Source organism: Pararge aegeria, chromosome 4 (assembly GCF_905163445.1).
Source record: "Pararge aegeria chromosome 4, ilParAegt1.1, whole genome shotgun sequence".
NCBI lineage: Eukaryota > Metazoa > Arthropoda > Insecta > Lepidoptera > Nymphalidae > Pararge > Pararge aegeria.
The window spans coordinates 20,604,621-20,625,119 of record NC_053183.1 but is presented as its reverse complement, the minus strand read 5'-3'; the positions used below and the strand labels follow the sequence as shown (position 1 = coordinate 20,625,119).

General features: G+C 37.2%; 1 protein-coding gene across 2 annotated transcripts; it reads right to left on the bottom strand.

Annotated features, from left to right (window-relative positions):
- Positions 1-9,017: 9,017 nt before the first annotated feature.
- Positions 9,018-18,730, bottom strand: LOC120623353. Of its 2 annotated transcripts, XM_039889327.1 has the most exons (7): positions 18,476-18,730; positions 17,133-17,232; positions 15,914-16,015; positions 14,518-14,667; positions 12,085-12,239; positions 10,624-10,804; positions 9,018-10,274 (listed from the first exon to the last, which is right to left on the bottom strand). In XM_039889327.1, the coding sequence occupies exons 1-7, from the start codon at positions 18,524-18,526 to the stop codon at positions 10,078-10,080; spliced, it is 936 nt and encodes a 311-aa protein (XP_039745261.1). In that variant the 5' UTR covers positions 18,527-18,730; the 3' UTR covers positions 9,018-10,077. The 2 variants fall into 2 exon arrangements, with proteins under 2 accessions (XP_039745261.1, XP_039745262.1); XM_039889328.1 differs by lacking the exon at positions 17,133-17,232 and having other exon boundaries at positions 18,476-18,600.
- Positions 18,731-20,499: the final 1,769 nt, after the last annotated feature.

Genomic DNA, 20,499 nt, shown 5'->3' with positions numbered 1-20,499 from the left:
AGGCCGTGGGTTCGTTTCCACTACTGGAAAATGTTTGTGCGATGAGCATAAATGTTTTTCAGTGTCTGGGTGTTTATATGTATAATCTAAGTATTTATGTATGTTATTCATAAAGTTATCTTAGTACAAGCTATAGACTGAGCCATCGATATAATATAAATGAAGTCGTTGGACTGAGCAACCAAATTTGAACAAATTAACTTGACGATCTTTTATTAGTAACTAAGTACTGGCATGCAAGAAATCGAAACTGTACGCAGCATGGATATTTATTTTAATTTAATTTTTATGCAACTAAGCCCTGACAGAGCCTGTGTCAGGAAGACATGAAGGCAAATAAATAAATAAAATCTACAGCAAATATATTGGTTGGTCTAGATCTAGAAAATCTCAGACGGGTGCGTTTATTATTTATATATTATATATTATTATATTGGCTTTACTTTTCAGTTAAATTTGGTTATCACCATCGCCTCACAATAATTTGAACACTTCATATGTGGCTGTAATAGGCCAACGTGAGAAAAATTTTTGAATTTGAATTTTGAATCTTTATGTACCGATACTACCGCCGAATTTTACACGATGTTTTTTTGTTTGTCTGTTTCTGTATTTTTATGTGCTTACACTACTGAGAGTATACATATCTACATTTATCTATTAATTCTCGATGAAGTAGAGGTCAGGTGCCAGCCCTACATCCGATGATACTCCACCGAGCCATTAAATAGTTAGATTGTCCGGCGGCAGTAAAGTAATCGTCATAATTATTGGCACTCCCAATAAAATCCGTCTGCCTGACTGACCTACTTCATTCTAGGTTAGGCACTTTTGCGAGAGATTCTTCTTGATTTCTAGGTTTTCAGAATGGTGACGAATGTAAGACAATGGCAAATCTTTCTCAGGACATTCAAGATATAACTATAGTTAGGAGATGTAAATAGTTTGCTTTAAATTAACTTTTTAGGATGACTTATGGGTCCGAAACGTAGTCACCGACTAAGGGCCCCCATAAGAAGGCTCAAGCGGGCAATGGAGAGAGCTATTTTATGTTAGGAGTAACTCTATATGATCATATCAGAAATGAGGAGATCCGTAGAAAAACCAGAGTTCATAGCTCAACAGCAAAGGGCAGAGCACAGCTCGGAGAACAGATTGAGCTTAAGGCCCCAAGGTGCTGGAATGGCGACCTCCGGCAAACGCAGCTTTGGTAGACCCCAACGAGGTCGATGGATTACATCAGGCAAGTCTCCGGGAGTCGCTGGACCCAAGCGGCACAAAACCATGGTATTTGGCACTTCCTACAAAACACCTTTGTCCAGCAGTGGACGTCAATCGGTTTATATTTGTCACTGTGGTCTAAGTGGAGGTAAACAACGTTTTCCACCCATCCTCTTGCGTCGGAGAGCACGCAAGTCGGTCTTGATTATCACAATGTAATGATATTCGTTAAAACCCACCAACACTATAGAGCAGCGTGATGGGCTCTAAAACTCCTATTTATGCGCCTATACAGAAACTCTAAGACGCTAGGTAGCACAGTTTTGTTCGCAGAATGTTAATGAGCTAAGGCCGAAGCCAGAACAGACTAGAGTCTACTGAACCCGGCTCCTTCACACTTATATTACCACCCCTGCGCCAGGTAGGTTAACGGGTTGAACCACGCGAAAAAATTTTCCCGACAACATAGGACTTAAAAAAAAAACCTTACACAACTTTTACTTTAAGTACGCATAAAAATTCTCCGATAAAGGAGACCCATTCATGAGGATGATTCAACATCAATACAAAATGTATTTTATTTGTATTGCGTCACCACAATCAGTTGGCTTTGGATCCGTTTATGCACACCAGTGTAACATCACAGCGTACTAGCACTTGTATGCGGTTTCACGTGAAATACGTTTCAACTTATTTTCTCTGGGTTTAGAGAAAATTTGCGCAAATCAACTTAGCTTTTAACTTGCTTGGGTATTTAAGGATCAAGCCGAGCAGCGTGGAACGGGTCATGTTAGGAGTCTTTTGAGGGACAAAATGCGTAGTGAAGAAATCCGTAGAAATACCAAAGTCACTGACATAGCTCAAAGCATAAACGGGCTGAAGACAGTGTGCGGGTCATGTCTGTCGTAGAACCCTCGGCCCGTTGGATAGATGAACTTAATAAAAATTCGGAGGACCGTGTGTGACGTCGCGGTGCTCTTACGAGTAGAAAGGCCCATGTTCAATAGAGGAGCTGTCAAGCTGATAAAGTATTTATGAGGCTCAAATAATCTGAAAATTAAAAGATGTCTATTGATGATTTCTTAAGCAATAAGACCACATGTACATACATGTATGCTTTGGATTCGGTACATCGCCGACAAGACTCGATTTTGACACTCAATAGAGGACGTTTCTTATATCATCAACGTCATCATTATATCAACCCATCACCAGCCAACTACAGGGCACGGGTCTCCTCCCACAATGAGAATGGGTTGGTGGACTCCACGCACATTTTTGAACATTATGAAGAACTCTCGGGCATGCAGGCTTCTTCGCGATGTTTTCCTTCACCGTTGAAGCAAGTGATATTTGAATTTTTTTAAACTTACATAACTCAGAAAAGTTAGTTGGCGTGCTGGGATTCGAACTCGGCCCCCGAAAGTGAAGTCGAAATCCTACGCTCTGAGCTATCACGGCTTTTATTAATATTACAAACTAATAATATAATTTTTATTTTTAACTCTTAATGTATAGTAGATCGTTGGAAAGAATAACTGACTCATTGTTGTCCCTACGATAAAAACCAAAAAAAGGAGTGTATAAAAATTTTAAAATCTTGTTTCACCGTTTTGTATGTCTCATGTATTATTTCCCTGAATATGCAATAAAGTCTTCATTGGACAGTAATGCCTGATTTACATTTTTATAATAATAGGTACAGATAACTGTGTGAATTCCAAAATTCTTTGCGAAATTGAGCATTCGGAGTAGGGCCTCCCACTAGGTGCCAGGTCCCGTAAGAATGAAGTCACCAACAGAACACAAAACTTCTTAATGGTATCCTTATAAAAGCAACGCTGACATATACTGGCATGTTTATTTCATTCCTCCGACAAAGCGGTGTAGCTAACAACTAACAAAAAGCTAGTTATTTATTGTCAAGGGTTCTTTTTTTAATTCCACTACGAGTCCCTGACTGGACCCTCCTGGTGGTAACTGATGATGCAGTCTAATATAGTTTTATGCTAATTAAATAAAACTAAAAGGTTTCTACATAACTTAGCACCCGATTGCTCAATCGTATTCCTGGGTAGGGTTAGATACAATTAGGTTAGCTACGGCCGAAGGATGAGAGAAAATGCAGAAATTATAAATTCCCAAATTTTTGCGTCATGAATCTCTTTAACAGCTCATGCATTTTAGCGAAAAAAACTTGGTAGTAAGTAGGTACTACTTTTAGGGATAGAACAGCTAGCATGGGCAGGAGTCAACTATCCCTTAAGTGAAAGGATAAAAAATGATCTTCTCCCACAGCTTTATCAACTCTTAGAAATAATATCCAAATAATATTATGAAAATTAATCTTAATTTGCTATACCCCTCGAACAGCAGGAGAATCTGTTTGGTGTAATTTTATAATAACTTCTATCCTTATCGTTCACACCAAACAGATTTTCGTATGTTGGCTACGCACATTTTGCTCCTAAACCGGAGCATCCTCAGGAGATGTTGACTTTACAATGACTAATTGTTGCTGCTGCTGTTATGCTGTTGGCGGATTATAGCAAATTAAGCTTATTTTTCATAATATATAATGGATTTCCGCAAAGTAACGCCTGGATAGAAGATCCAATATCCATCCAAATAATATGTGCCATAATAAACGGGGGTAAACTTCTCCTATTCCATGTTCCCGTGCTCTAGCAGGTGGACACGTTAATTATATCCGGGATATAATTTTTGTCTCCTGACTGTGCTAGCCCTGCAGCAGTGGACTGTTTTAAGCTGTGATGGTGATTAAATTAGTAGCGACGTGCGTTGATCAAATCTAAAACCCAGCGCTCGGCACGTGCTACAATGTGTAGGTAGTGGGTGTAGGCTTAGACGGATTTTTATAGCACCTACCTACACATAGGCTTTTCTCGTACGTGTGCGACTCCTCGGTTGCGCGAGCGAGAAAATCTTGTACTAGAGCTACAGGTATTACAAACGCGTGTGAATGAGTTGAACCCATTATGGGATATGTGTGTGAGTTTAGGAAAGCTGCATACAAGATTCAAAGATACATTTATGTGTGTGTATTTAAACACTTTATTAGACGATTGAAAACTCTGGTATGCTTACATAGTATACTATTTAGTTCTGTAGAGACAAGGTCGCCACATGTTATACACTGTATTACTTTTCTGTTCTTTACTTTATGTGTTGCTTTTACAAAGAGTAAAGAGTAATGCGGTTGGCCGTTGAAGCAGTTGCCAGAGATATACGACAGTCGCGATGCTGTCTAAATAATAGCAGCATTTACCACGAGGTCAAAGGCGAATAGAAAAGAATAGAAGAGATGAACTTTATGGCAACAAAACACAATAGGAAACATAGAAGGGAAGCAATAATAGTACTTAGTGCTAGGTTGCAAAGTCTGCCTTATCACTAAAAGTGATCTCTTTAAGGCAACTTGAGCGTCATGTATGTAGAACTCTCAGGCACGAAGGTTTCCTCACGATGTTTTCCTTCACCGTTGTAGCAAGTGATATTTTAATTACTTAAAACGCACATAACTTAGAAAAGTTAGAGGTACGTGCTGGGATTCAAATTCTGCCCCCCGAAAGTGGAATCGAGCTCCTACCCGCTGGGCTATCACCGCTTTTAAAATAAAAAATTCTTATTCTGATATTAATTAGTAAAATGCTCGCGTTTTTTTTGTAAATAATTATTATTCGATACCATTCTATAGACACCACTGTGACCTTTCATCAGATACACGGCAGGTAATCAGCTGGAGTCAGCTGCCGCAAAAACCATCTGAAAATAGTCAACATTCCCGCTGTTAACAACATTATTAACTCTGTAATTCCCGTCGTTCAATTGTAGAGCTACATATTTGGTGTTATGGCCGCATAAAGCTTAGGGTGAGTAATTTATATTTAACACATTTCATCAATTTATTCAGAAGTACTTTTATTTATTTAATTGGATGGATTTTAATGGATTTTCCTAGAGGATTCGGGTGGGCATCATTAAGAAAGCGTCGCAAAAAATTCTGACTAAACACCAAAGGATTCCTACGGAACATGGTCACTTTTTAAGGCTTTGACGGGGTTTTAAGGGTTTTCTTCTAACAATGCATGTAGCCTTGATGACTTATGGATCGGAAACATGGTCGCTTACTATGGGCCTCGTAAGAAGGCTCAGAGTCACTCAGCGGGCGATGGAGAGAGCAATGTTGTCATTATCTATACGTGATCAAATCAGGAATGAGGACACCCGTAAAAGAACTAGAGTTACCAACATAGCTCAACGAGTTACGAAGCTAAAGTAGCAATCGATGGACGTTCGGGTTCCAAGGGTTTTGACGGCCGACTGGCGCAGTGGGCAGCGACCCTGCTTTCTGAGTCCAAGGCCGTGGGTTCGATTCCCACAACTGGAAAATGTTTGTGTGATGAGCATTAAGTGTTTTTCAGTGTCTGGGTGTTCATATGTATTTTCTAAGTATTTATGTATATATAATTCATAAAAATATTCATCAGTCATCTTAGTACCCATAACACAAGCTACGCTTACTTTGGGGCTAGGTGGCGATGTGTGTATTGTCGTAGTATATTTATTTATTTATTTATTTATTTATTTATTTATTTATTTATAAGGTACTGGAATGGCGACCACGCACGAGTAAACGCAGCGTTGGTCGGCCCCCAACGAGATGGACAAACGACATTAAACGAGTCGCTGGGAGCCGCTGGAAGCAAGCGGCCCATGCCCGTGGATTATGGAACTCTCTACAAAAGACATATGTCCAGCACTGGACTTAAATCGGTTAAAGTGATGATGATAATGATGATGAAAAAGAGCAACTGCTGAGTTTCTAGCCGGCTTCTTCTCGGAAGAATCTGCCTTCATAACCGGTGGCAGTCACTACAAGCAAACATACCTAGTTGACGCTTCAAAATCGCTTATAGATGGACTACTTGAAATAAATGAATATGCAAACGAGGGCAATGAGCTTTATTTGCTATATTCCGCAAAAATCAGACAAATTTAAACGACTTCTTCGATCTTTAAAGACAATTCAACTGTGACTTAGCCAGTCTTCTAAGGATGCTGCGGTGTCAGAGCGAAACGTGCGATTGCATCGTGCAGATATATCTTACTTTCGCGTAATATAGCAAATGAAGCTTAATATTTAATGTACATTGTGGAATTCCGCCAATTGACGTCTGATTTTATTCAAAAGTAGAGTACTAAAACGCTCAAACGCTGATGCGATACTCTGTTTGGGGAACCAACACCACAGATATATGAACGTAACTTAATATTATGTCGCATATCACTTAATATTACATAGCATTTTACTATTTTACTTATATTTTAGGTATTCTGCGTACCGAATTTTAAGATCTTCTGTTATGCACTCCTCGATATCATCATTATAATTTATTATTCTCTTTTAATAAAAATGATTAGTTCTCTGTTTTAATTTGTATAATTAAATTTACTATGTTAAATACATTAGTGTAAATGGTGATAACCGTACTGATTGAATTAAAAATAAATAAATCATCATCAACCCATCACTGGCCCCCAAATGGCACGCGTCTCCTCTCACAAAGAGAAGGTTTTTAAGCCATGGTCCACTTACATTACTGGACTTCATAGCCCTGGAAAACATTAGGTATGGAGAACTCTCAGGCATGCAAGTTACCTCACGATGTTTTTCCTTCAACGTTAAAGCAAGTGATATTTTACTTGCTTGAAACTTTTACACTTAGAAAAGTTAGAGGTGAGTGCTGGGATTCGAACTGGGCCCCCCGAAATTGAAGCCGTAGTCTGGTCACTAGGCTCAAGGCACCTCGATATATTGTTGTTTTATATACACTTTTTATGTAGTCAGTTACTTTTTAATATTCAAAGATTTATTATTTAAACCCCAAACCAGTACTAACTCGCGTACCAGCAGTGCGGAGTGCGCCTACACAGCGCTTCGAGCAAGCCCCTCGCCGGAGAAATGCCTCGACCTTGTTTCTTGACCTACTGCCGAGCGACGTCGCGGCCGAGCACCGATGCACACACTGACAACACACACACACACACACTCGCACCCATTGAGTTTTCCGATGCAAGTTTGCATTATAAAGCACAGCAAAAACCAAAGGTTTCCGTAAAGAAGCTCGGAAGTTGTTCTAAATTCATCAACTAGGAAAAAACATGCTAAAGTTGCCCGACCTAATTTATTGTGAGTTTCTTAGACCAAATGCTTAGTTCAGTAACTTTTAACCAATAAGTTTTCAACCGGACGCCATTATACAACTTGACTTAAGAACATACAGAATGCTCGTTCAACTATGGACGATGGATTGACTGCTGTTGCAGTGCAATCCATAGTCAATAAAGCAGGAATAACGTAAATTTTAAATCCTTTTTCGGACTAACTAAAATAACAGGTACAAATAAATTTGATTTTTGTGCGTGCGTGTTTTTTTAATTTTTTGAACTATTAATTTATTATGAATAATTCTTAAATGGCACGGGTTATATATATATTTTTTTGTTATGAAAATTTAGCTTAATTTGCTATAATCCGCGAAAAGCAGGAGAATCTGTATGGTCGTAATATTTAATTTGTTCAATCGTTACCTGTTAACTGTTAAAGGTTTTTTTAGTTAATAACTGTATCCTTACCATTTTAAGACGAGCAAAGAACACCGACTGACTTTATTTCCGTTTCGACAGACCGCTTCAATGTTGATTCTGGCCTGCTAAGCTGTCAGTGGCGTGCACAGTTCTCTGGGTTTCTAAGTAGGGTATGCATACAGCAGGAAAATGGCATAAAACGGCAAAAATCCTCCTCTAACACCAGTTATGTATACATTTTAGGGTAGGCACTAGGCAGTAGGCAGTGCTTTTGGGCATTTATGAAGTGCACACTACTGCAAGCTGTCGGCTCCATTTATACATACACGTGCAAAAATTAAGCTGTAAACTGGAAACATGGCAAGAGTTTAGAGACCTACACAGCGCTGTGGACGAAAATGCTTAAATCTGCACGTTCGCAACTGTCGAGTCGTTTTAGAGTATCGAAACACGGTTAATTTCAAAGCAAAATTGACCTTGTGACACTGATATTAGAGTCGCAAATTTAAGTGTAAAGGACAAGATAGACTCGCTTGCCTCAGCTACAAAAGCTCGTTTGTGCGCCATTCCATTAACAGCAATAGCTATCAAATCACACGCACAAGAACTTATCTCATTAGGCATTATACCCATCTGCATAATATTAACTGATTCCTCCCCCCTTCTCTTGCCACTCCATCTGACCCCGCGGCACACTTCCGCGGCCCACATTCCCAAATCTACCGGATTGTAGCCTAGATGTTTCGGAAAATTTAACAATAGAATCTCGACCTTAACTTGTTGCGTATAAAGCTTAATTGCAAAATAGGTAATGACACAGCAAAATATTACATAGTGGTACAATTTTAAAGTCGAAAGTGGAATAATCGTCAAGCAAGCTTTAAACTGTGCGAGCACGCGCGAGCTTTCCCTCTATGCATTTTTACTGTAAGCCAGTGAGATTTTCCTTTATAAATGTTTTATAAAGAGAGTAACAATGAATTAAAAAAAAAATTATTTCAATTACGTATTTTTTAATACTTAGTCCATTCACTGCGTTATTTATTATGCATATCCGAATCTGAAAAAAGGCCTATTTTTCAGATTCAACAGTTCATTGCTAAGAATAAAAAAAGCGTTTTTTTTAATTATTATTTATTTGACCCAAAACTTTAGTTTACCGACACCAAAAACAATTAATAATGTCAAGTAGTAGGTGTATTATTTAATATCCGTTAAACACACATTATAAATCTTTTGCAGAAATAAGTTCAGGTAAGTTATCATACAAAAATTGATTATGGGAACTTACAATATCGATGCAAATGTCAATGGAGTTTCGCGTAAATGTACCTAAGCATGCATTAGAAATGCCTGCATTTCATCACCATAATGAAATTATACATACACACGACATAAAAATACTAATTTACAAATATATTTTCAATAATTTGATCTGAAAAAAATAGTTTTTGTAAACTGTTTACGAGAGTTATCGATAATTTATAACATACATAATTTTATGCCTGTAAGTATTTCTAAACTATAATGAAATTAAAATATCCTATTTTATAAGTGAGTAAGATGTGAAAAAGGGATCGTCCGAATTTTATAGTATTTAGTAGTATTATTATTAATCCTAAAAATAATATTGTACTATGTATAAGTAATTCAGATAGATATTTTTATAATCTGGTAAAATATAACTAACTAAACAAATGATTTGGCACCAATATAGAAGAAGTTAATCATTTTAGATAACAATTTTCCAAAATTGTTTCCTAAAATTGCTGTGGATTTTATTTGTGGCATTAATATTTCATTTCTTAAAGGTTCAAAAAAAAAGTGGTCACTTTGACTTATATGAGAGGAATGCATGATTTAAATTGATATATTAGTCCTACTATAAAAATACATATTACTGAAAAAAAAGTTTTCGTTATTTCAGTACCATAATAAAGATAAGTAGGTACCTACTGTAATTAGTATTCGGACATCGATAGTCAACGATATAATAACATAATATGTATGTAGTCAATGCTCAAATATATATTTAGCAAAAATAGTTATGTATTTATTACCACGAAAGGTAATATAGCACACCAAAAAAATTATAAAAGTAAACATAATCATAATTATTACAAAACTAACAACGCCATCTACCGGCTACTGAGAATAACACAATTGGCACAATTAATAAACTTCTAAAAATCAACGATTTGTCAACTAATTTAATGACATAAATGTTAAAAGTAATTTGTTATTTCATAGCATTAATTTTTTGGCCAATGCTTCCCAAATAGGATCGAGTGGTTCATAAGAGTTAAAATAAGCGCCATCTGTTATCACAGAGGGAGTTGCCTCGCCCATTACGACGTATTCACTGGCGATATCGCTAGATGGCGTTTGCCAGGTACGACGAGCTCGAACGCTTTGCATCATGGCGTTCGATTTTTGACGCTCTGAAACACATCGACACTTATTAAAAATATTGTCAAAATTACTAAAAGTAGGACATTGAGCTTACAAATACTATTAACATGTTAAACCAATGGAGAAATCAAAATATTAGACGTAGGTTCACAAAATACGGAAGCGTTCAGGATAGATTTGTCTAAAGCCAGACAATACGAAGTACTGTGTAAGCAAGGTCGAGCACTTTAGGTGGTTAAATATTTACCCTTACTTACATATGTAAGCATAATAAGATTAAACCCTTGCAACTCCTAGGCTTCTGCGGTTAGTTAAGTACCTACTGAGCCGACCGCAAAGCAAAGTGGTGTTTCGGGCGGCGCGAGCGGCAGTACATACCGTCGGCAGAGGCGAGCGGGCAGTACTTCAGCGTGTGTGCGGAGTCCCCCTTGGCGCCGCAGCGGCGGCAGCGGTAATTGCGCAGCACGGGGCAGACCACCTTGCCGCGCCAGCGCAGGCGGTGCGAGCGGTAGTACGACTCCCGCTCTCCGTTGTTCTTGCAGAACCGACATTCGACCACCTAGAATTTAAAGGCGTCACAGGTGTAAGTGGTACAGTAATGGCACGTGGCCGAACTACCACGAGATTAGTCTTAACCGCACCCTTCTAGAAAGCAGCGCGACTGGTAACTGTTTATTTTAAAATAATAAGTTAATAACGGAAGCGGTGATAGGCCAATGGGTGGAACTTCACTTTCGGTGGGGCGAGTTTGAATCCCAGAGTGCACTTTTCCAAGTTATGTTAATTTTTTAAGCAACATAACTTGCTTCAAGGTTGAGGAAAATATCGAGAGGAATCCTGCATGCCTGAGCCCACGCCTTCTACATAATGATCTCAAACATTTGGAGTCCACCAATCCGGACTAAAACAGCGTGGACTACGGCCTTAACCCCTTCTCATTGTGGAAACCCGCGCCCCGTAGTGGGCCAATAATGGGTTGATATGATAAAGATAAACGAAATAGTATTGGCCTAACCAAAGGCTATTTATCAAAGGCAACCGTGGGTCGTTAGATATTGCCAGCAGCGTTTCCTGCGCGGCTGCAGGCCTTTTAAGTCTTTGTGGTATGATATTCATTTGGTGTGATTTCTTAATGACAAGGTTGCCTGGAAGCAAACCGCTCCGCTTTTATCTTACACAAGATAGAACAATGATTGTTAAATTGTAAAATGACGTTGGAAAAGAGCAACTGCTGAGCTTCTGCCGGGTCTTCTCGGTAGAATCTGCTTTCCGAACCGGTGGTAGTCACTTCAATACTTGGCTTTAATATCATTTTGAATTTTGAATTTTTAGAATTTTTACTGAATTTGACTTTTGAATTTACTAACATACTAAATTCTGTTCTTTTTGTGAACAGTGTCTCGAGGTTGATCTTTCTACAACTGTTAAAATTCTGATTTCAAGACAGATGAACGATACCTTTATAAAGCATCCGTATATTTTTAAAAGAATAAGACGGAAGAATTTGACGGCCGATCGGCGCAGTTTGCAGCGACCCTGCTTTCTGAGTGCAAGGCCGTGGGTTCGACTCCCACTACTAGAAAATGTTTGTGTGATGAGCATGAATGTTTTTCAGTGTCTGGGTGTTTATATGTAAGTATATTCTAAGTATTAATGTATATTATACATCAAAATATTCATCAGTCATCTTAGTACCCATAACACAAGCTACGCTTACTTTGGGGCTAGATGGCGATTTGTGTATTGTAGTAGTATATTTATTTATTTATATTTTGGTTGTGTACTAAGTACCAAATGTTCGTTGACCAAGCTTTGAAAACGTTATGCAAAGTTGCTCACCTCAGGCTGTTTCGCTGGCTTCGCTTCCAACTGCACTCGCGCCTGCTCCAACTCCCTCAGCAAGTTGTACAGCACGGAGTTGGGCAGAGTGGACAGCACGCGCAATTGCTGCTCAGTTATCACGTCCGACGATGGAGCTAGTTTCTCAGCCTTGGCTGTATATATATATATATGTACACAATTTATTACCCATACTTTTATTCTTTTCACAGCCGTTGTGCGTTGAGGTGACCTCGAGGGCAGATCAGAACACTGTTGTCACTACCCCTGCTCTTTTCACGGTCGTCTTACGAGATTTATATTTTCCACTATATGTTAGTCTATTGTCATTAAACAGACTGCGGGACCTAACTGGCGCAGAGTAGCGCACGACAGGGAGCAGTGGCGAGAGCTAGAGGAGGCCTTTGCCAACAGGTCATCCGAATCGCGTGACATAATTAATTAATAATTTAAGTGCATAATTTGAATTCAATATTATTGTAAAACCATACCTAACCTAACGAATCAATATATTAATGTTTATTTAATTTAAAAGTATTCAAATGTTTATTAGTATGTATGAAATGACGTTGTGGAATTAAAGGCTATTTTTATTTTTATTTTATATGTTAGTCATTGACTACAATCTAACCTGATTGTAAGTGATGACACAGTCCCCTAATTAGTTTCTACGCGACATCGCACCGGAACACTAAATGGCTTAGCGGCACGTCTTTGTCGGTAGGGTGGTGACTAGCTGTTCCCTGGGTGTCTAACAAAGCCAACAAGTGGGACGTGCCGTGGTTTTTAGTTTAGGTCCACCTTTAGAGGGGGGATTCCCATATAACCTCCGTCCTGCTTAAAAATAAAGCTTTTCCACCACGCCATAAAAAAGACCTACCAGACCAGACCAGAGAAAATTCAGAAATTATAAATTGGGACCTCCCGTTTAAAATGTGCAAGCCCTGCCGTTCAGTGAGCCCATTAGTCCAGCAGTGAACTATATAATAGGCTATTTTTGATCTTGTCAGCCAAATTTTGACTTGGCTCTGTTGTTTCGGTGAACTATGAAACACCCTTCTTACCTTGCGAGTGAAGACGTTTTGCGGAATCAATCACTGTAAAGATCTCGCAAAAAAAATTTTTTTTACAGATTGGTGGTTTACTGTTTGAGAATTGATATAGAAATTCTAAAAAGGTGAATTCATACTTTGTAACACATAATATTAGGATCAAAGTTATTTAGTATTGTTTAATAGTGCGGATTACTGAGGAGTTTCCCTTCAATATTGATTCCTTTTCTATCCCAGTTTAGAGTTTTCATTATACTTAGGAGCAAAGTTATAAAAATTCTAGGTGAGAGGGGGTCACCCTGTCTGGCGCCTCTACAAATGTCTATTTCAGGGCCATCCATGTCTCTCTAACTTTACGCGGCTTTTGCTTTTGCAGTATATGTCCTTTATGAGATCTATAGTTCACTAAAACTAAAAATAGAATACAAGTATGTCAGAGAGCGATGGAAAGGAGTTTGCTGAATATAAAACGAATACACAGAATAAGAAAAACAACAAAAGTAATGGATGCTTTAGAACATTCTCAAAAACTAAAATGGAAATGGGCGGGTCATATTGCACGTATGGACAAGGAAAAATGGACAAATAGAGTAACTACCTGGCAAGGTCCAACAAACAAGAGGAAAAGAGGTAGACCGAAAGAAAGATGAGTTGACGAAATAATAAGAAAAGCCGGTAAATATTGGTTAAGTCGTGGGGAAAAATGGAGTAGGCCTTCACCCGTATAGGGGTAAGAATTTAATATATATATATATATATATATATATATATATAAAGATATCATTTTTATGCATGCACATATGTATTAATAATTGTTAAAAATGTATCATGGAAATAAAGAGGCTATAATAATAATAGTGCCGATCCTTTTACATAACATTACATTATTATTTGCAACATTGTGTAGGGCAATGAAGAATTTATCCGTTGCCCGCGACGTCGTCTGCGTTTAATTTTGTTTTTTGAGGTGGCATTAAATTTAATTGTAGTTCTATAAAAATTTAAAGTATTCAGTATCGCTAAGCCTTAAATGAGGGGTTTGCTGCTGTCCGCTAAGGAGTTCTGTCCTCTATCTTCAACCACAGTTTGGACAAAATTAAACACATATTATAAACTCTATAAGTAGTACAAAAATAATTGTTTAAATCGGTTATAGTTTGTCGGACTTATGGTGTAAAATCGTCAAACACTTTCATCCCCTCTCCCAAGGGAACCGAGCTTACTCCTATATTACTTCTAACACTTCCAAGAATATGTGTACAAAGTTTCATGAGGATCGGTTAAGTAGTTTTTGCGTGAAAGCGTAACAAACAAACTTACATTGGCATTTATAATATTAGTAGGGATAGAGATAGGGACAGGGATAGGGATTAAACGTTACCTTGAAAACCTGAAGCCGCCAAAAACATCTCTCCAGCATTTCTCCTCTTGCTCTCCCTGGCATTAGGTAGAGGTATGGAAGGAGAAGCATCCGGGGCTGGCCAAGACTTTTGCCTCAGGTACATGCTTGGTGGACCCATGCCGGTTAGTTCTGAATGGAAATTTAAGTATTAATGAATATAAACCTTATCTCTCAATCATAGAACGTCACCTGCGGGACATACTCATTGATTCGTCGACCACCGACTCCATGCGAAATTCCAAAGTCAGTTTGTAATAACTCTACCACCGTTACGAAGAGCAAATTCTACCGGGAAGAGCCAGCAAGAACTAAGTAGTTTCTCTTTTCCAACAGCAACATTTACAATCATTTTTCTATCTTGCGGAAGATGAGAGCGAAGCTGGCTGCTTACAATTTACCTCACCTTACAGTAACCTCGCTGTATAGGATATGTTTTACACATTTTACCTACATTTGGTTAGAAACAGGCGTTACTTTGCGGAAATCCATCATATATTATGAAAATTAAGCTTAATAATAAATATAAGCAGGAGAATCTGTATGATGTAATTTATAATTTCTCCGATCCTTATACTCCACACCAAACAGATCTTCGGCAATGTACACTCTACGCTCGTTTCGCTCCAAAACCGGAGCATCCTCCGGAGATGTTGACTTTACAATAAATAATTATATATACTACGACAACACAACACACATCGCCATCTAGCCCCAAAGTAAGCGTAGCTTGTGTTTTGGGTACTAAGATAGCTGTTGAATATTTTTATGAATATACTCGTAATACATAAATACTTATAATACACATATAAACACCCAGACACTGAAAAACATTCATGCTCATCCCACAAACATTTCCCAGTTGTGGGAATCGAACCCACGGCCTTGGACTCAGAAAGCAGGGTCGCTACACACACACACACAAAACACGCGCGCGCGCACGCCTACACACAAAATACATACACTCTAGTCTCTACAACACACACTCGAAATTAAGATTAGCATATTGCATGTATCCCTTTTGATCGTTGTTTTTTTGTATCTTATTTTATTTTAATCAATATTTTTGAATGTATTTAGATTTCTCGATAAATATCTTGATATAATATAGTAAATTTTAAGTTTCGTTTCATTCATTAGCGGTTAAGTTATTGTTCACAAATACATAAATAAATAAAATAAATTAATTAATTAATGTATGTCCGTTTCTAGTAAGTCGATTGTTTATATAAATAAGGAAGCCTTATACAAAGTAGGTATACTTAGTTATTTCTTTTAATTCGAACCGTGAGCCGTACTTGAACATACTGGTCACTTAGAGGCAGTTAAATATAAAGGCAGTGAGAGGACCCTGTGTGGTTGAGTCAAAGTTACATACCTGCGTTGTTTCTATGTTTGTATAAATTCCTTTCCTCCTCGGGGTCGTAGGGGGAGTCGAAGCCGTTCATTCGGAACTCTTCCATCACGGCATCAACTTTCGCTGCAGAAAGAGGAAATAGAATTAGACGGAAATATTTTTAAAAATAGGTTAGTTAGGTTAGTTAGTGTCTAAAGTTTAAAATTGTAAGTGTTATATAGTAATTTGTAATATAAACTCTATAGGTATATGTAATAAAATTGCACGCCAGAAAGTGGCAAACTGTTGGAACTATTCCCACTTACAACCCAAACAAATTAACACAGTTAAAGTAAAAATATTTATTCTATTCTATTATAGTCTAAGAACCAGTAAAACATTTGCACAAACGCGAAATAACAGCTATCACATTTTATATCCTAAATTTAAAACAGTATAGTATAGTATATAGTCTGCGTTCTTCGCCCGCGTTTAATACGACTTTAAAAATCCCGTGGGCTTCCCGTGGCCGTTGGGCTAACAGTTTGTTCGAGAAACAAGTCTAAAGTAGATTGGTTTTTGATGTTTCGATATTAGTCGTTTACACGGTCTCTGTATCTGTTCTTAATTCTGTCTCTGTATCTGTTCTTAATTCTGTGCCCGTGGGAATCGTATATTATCCCGAAATAAGCCTATGTTACTTTGCCAAAAATCAAGATGAACGTACAAGTACGGCGTAAAGAAGTGACAAACAAACACACTTTCGCATTTATTATATTAAGTACGGATTCGCGTCAATTGATGACTTATCTATTTAAAAATAGTTAAGAAATAATTTCGCCGTACTCTCTCGATGTCATATTGTTTTTTAAAATCACATGAGATCCCATGGAAATCGAAAAATTCTCCTTCTACGACATTTTAAGGTGCATCCGTTAATGTATGAAGTGCCACTATTCATTAAGTATTTACAAATTGTATTGGCGTATTACATGAGTCGTGCTGATCAAATTAAGGTGGAAAACTATTTGAATATTTTTTCAGATGCACGAAACAAACGCAATTAATGACGTTGACACTGCCGCCGCAGTGCCCCGCTTACATTCGATATAGGATTCTTCTTATTCCCCAAGTAAATTGTAATATTTTTTAGTTATTATATTTTTAAGAAATAGTAGACACCGGATACATTTACAATGTCGCTGCTTTAAGGCGACAAAACACCCGTGTGTAATATGATGTCTAGGTAATAGATGCATACTCTCAGCAAAACTGGAAGACCTGGGTCTGCCAGCTGCGGGTGTTTCCTGCAGCGCCGACTGGAACTCCGGCCAGGACTCTTGGCTTCCCCATTGAGTGAACTGAATACAAAATATGCAATTTGAACGTTAGAAGCAAAAATAAAGCAGTTCCATACACTAGACTACACAAAATATGCAATTCATTTAAAGGAAATTGTACAATAAATTACTGTTTGATATCTTGGGGATGTCTCTTAAAAAGTTCAAAGTTTGTATTCTAGGTAGGGTAGGTATAAAAGGTTTACGTAAACGATACAAAAGCTTGGGTGTGAACAATTGCTCTAACCAGGTTGCTTCTTAAATGTTTTCAAATGACAATGTAAGATGGTGATAACAAAAAGAACAGCCGGCTCGGCCCTCGTAGCTTTAGTTTTAACCTAGTGTAGTTATCGCGATCATCTAGGTACTATGTACACATTTCGTATGTAATCAACGCATCAAAAGTGTCATCTAGGTGCCTATTTGAATAAAGAAATATTTGACTTTGACTTTAAAATGTTGTGCATAGACCCACCACAAACTATGCTGAACCAATTCAAAAAATCAATACAAATCCCTATCCCACACGAACCTACCATTTTCGGGATTAAAAGATCAGATCGGTTCAGCTGTTCTCTGCTCTGGCGTGATTGAGCACCACACATGTAGGTACGGTATACCTACTCGTAGGTACCTAGATTGTATGCATATATAACAGAGTGAGGGTAGGCGGCCATTCTATACCTAAGTTTATTTATATTAATTATACGTATTTACCTACTTTTTTTCTGACTTGTCATTAGGTAATGGAAGTAAACAATCTTTTCATAACTTCTTTGTTGAAATACTTTTGTGTCTTAAATATATTGTGTTAAACCTTCTCATATTGTACTAATCCTTCCTACCTACATACCTATGCATATGTTATAAATGCGAAATGGACGTTTGTTACTCTATCACGGGAAAACTAATGAAACGGTTTGGATTAAATTTGAAATGGAGATAGATATTACGCATAGGCTACTATAATTTTGATTCCCGAGGGATGTATGAAAAACCAAAAAAACACGGACGAAGCCGCGGGCAACACAACAGCTAGTATATACTAAACTAATAACTAATGATTAATACTAAAAACTAATGATTAACGTGACCCTATAAAAAGTAGGGAGGTAGGTAGTAGGTACCTACCTAACTAAAAGATAAGAGATATTTAATAAAAAAATAACTATCTAGGTATATACCACTTACCTATCTGTATTATAAACTTTTAAAGGTAGGTACATAAAAGTGTTTATTAGATTAAGTAAAAAAAAATACTTACCGCCTCCGAATAATAGCCACTGGTCCGATTACTATAACTGTCTAAGCCCATTTTAATTTAAAAACATAAAATTTGATCTTGATCTAAATAAGTTAGTAATCTAAACGATAATAACATGCGCGTGCGACGCTATTTCAGCACTTTTAAAACTTAAAAGCTTGTTTTCGGGTACCTTCCTACGTCTAACCTCTGTCACAGATAAAAACTTACTCATTAGCTCCGCGCTTTGAATACTTTAGACTCGGCGTAACAGCGTAATGCCGTACGCCCATTGGTTAATTTTTGAAAACAATAATGGCCACATCGCCTGTTTTGAGTGAGTTGAAAAGAAATGATTAATCGTAAACAAAGTGTTGTATTGAAACTGTTTTGACACCACAGTGTAGACGTTACAGTATGACTAGAAAAAATGTGGGATAAGATATAAGGTAATTTTTTTTAAATACTTGTTATATTTTTTCTTTAATAAAATGCAGCCTTTTTTATTTAGGTACTTGTACCCACGTTGACAGGAGTCTCATGATTTTAATTTTGCATGTGATATTAGGGCTATATCTGTTTTCTTTCAGTGGAAACTCTGGCAGTAGTATACTTAAGAACTATTGGGTTTACGGTTTCACGGATAAGTCTCAGAGACAGTACATAATGCCTCAAGTCTGTGCAATATTATTTCGGTTTTCGTTTACACGTTTTATAACTGTATGCCTAAATAGGTAAAAATAACTTAATTAAAGCGATAAAACGTACCATTTTAGCCATTAGGTGTAGATGTTATAAAGTATTGCGCTAATTACCATATACTATAAGTAAACTGGTTAATCTATGAACACGTTTGGAACTTGTATTGTTACATTTTCTTAGTGGGCCTACTGACAATGACGCTAGGCTGTGGAACCTTAAGGCGCAACTTATTTCTAACCTACCTACTTACTAAAATATAAATACGAACTGAGAACGTACCTACAGAAAATATTGTTTTATTATTTAGGGTACTTGAAGGGTATCGATAATAATTAGAGGTTTCATTATAAACAAAGTATCAAGTTGATTTAACGTTTATCGAGCAACATAGGTATGAGACGTTTCTTTGTTAAATCAGAGTAGAGATTTGCCGCTCTGTGTGAAGTTACCCGACTACCCAGAACTGTTTATATTGATATCCACAACTTTCAGATTCAAAGACGAAATGAAACCGACCCATAAGCAACTTGCCCGTTTGTCACAACCATAGGGTGTTAACAATATTGCTTAAGTCTTGTTTGGTATGGAAATATTTAATTGAATTTGAACTGATTGGAATAAATTAAGAAGTATTTTACTGTTTAATAAATTTAATACCCTTGGTGATTTGACTACCTATTTATTTCAATAAGAATTAGTACTACTGCGATACAAAAGTAACCCATTTTTGGTTCTACCAGCAAACTGGCAAAAGCTTTTATTGTGAATTGGCTATGATAGTTAAATAAATGTCCTCGTGGACATTTTTGTAGGTACTTTAATCATGTAGTACATCATTTTTATGTATCACCAATTGTTTTCTCAGCGCATGCCAAAAAATAAATTTTATAGGCAAAAATTTCGCTACTTTGGTTTACATTACTGCAACTTTCTTAAGTATCTCCAGTTTTTTTTAAATAAATTATAGCCTACAGCGTTCCTAAAAAAATGGGCTATCTAACACTTAATGAATTTTTTGTTCCAGGACCATTGGACCAGTAGTTCCTGAGATTAGTTCGTTCAAGGAAACGAACATTTCAGCTTTATAAATAAATGGGGTACCAAATTAAATGTACTAAGTAAGTAAGTCTACCTCAGCCACCATTACAATTATTATGCTTAGCAGGTGTAAGTAAAATAACAAATTGTTCATGGTGATTGTTAGTTGGAAATAGAATGACACGTTTTCAATGAAATAAAACACATTTTCATTACAGCATTAAATTACAGCCTCAGTTTAGTATGTAAACACACTTTGTTTCGATTTTTATAAAATTTAGATACATATAGACCTACTCACACAA

Bases quoted from the DNA above. Each gene is read 5' to 3' on its own strand.
- LOC120623353 (XM_039889327.1), bottom strand. From the start codon at position 18,526: ATGGGCTTAGACAGTTATAGTAATCGGACCAGTGGCTATTATTCGGAG. The intron at 14,668-15,913 runs GTATGTAACTTT...ATTTCCATTCAG, and splicing joins CAAACATAGAAACAACGCAG to AACTAACCGGCATGGGTCCA. The intron at 10,805-12,084 runs GTGAGCAACTTT...TTTAAATTCTAG, and splicing joins AGCCAGCGAAACAGCCTGAG to GTGGTCGAATGTCGGTTCTG.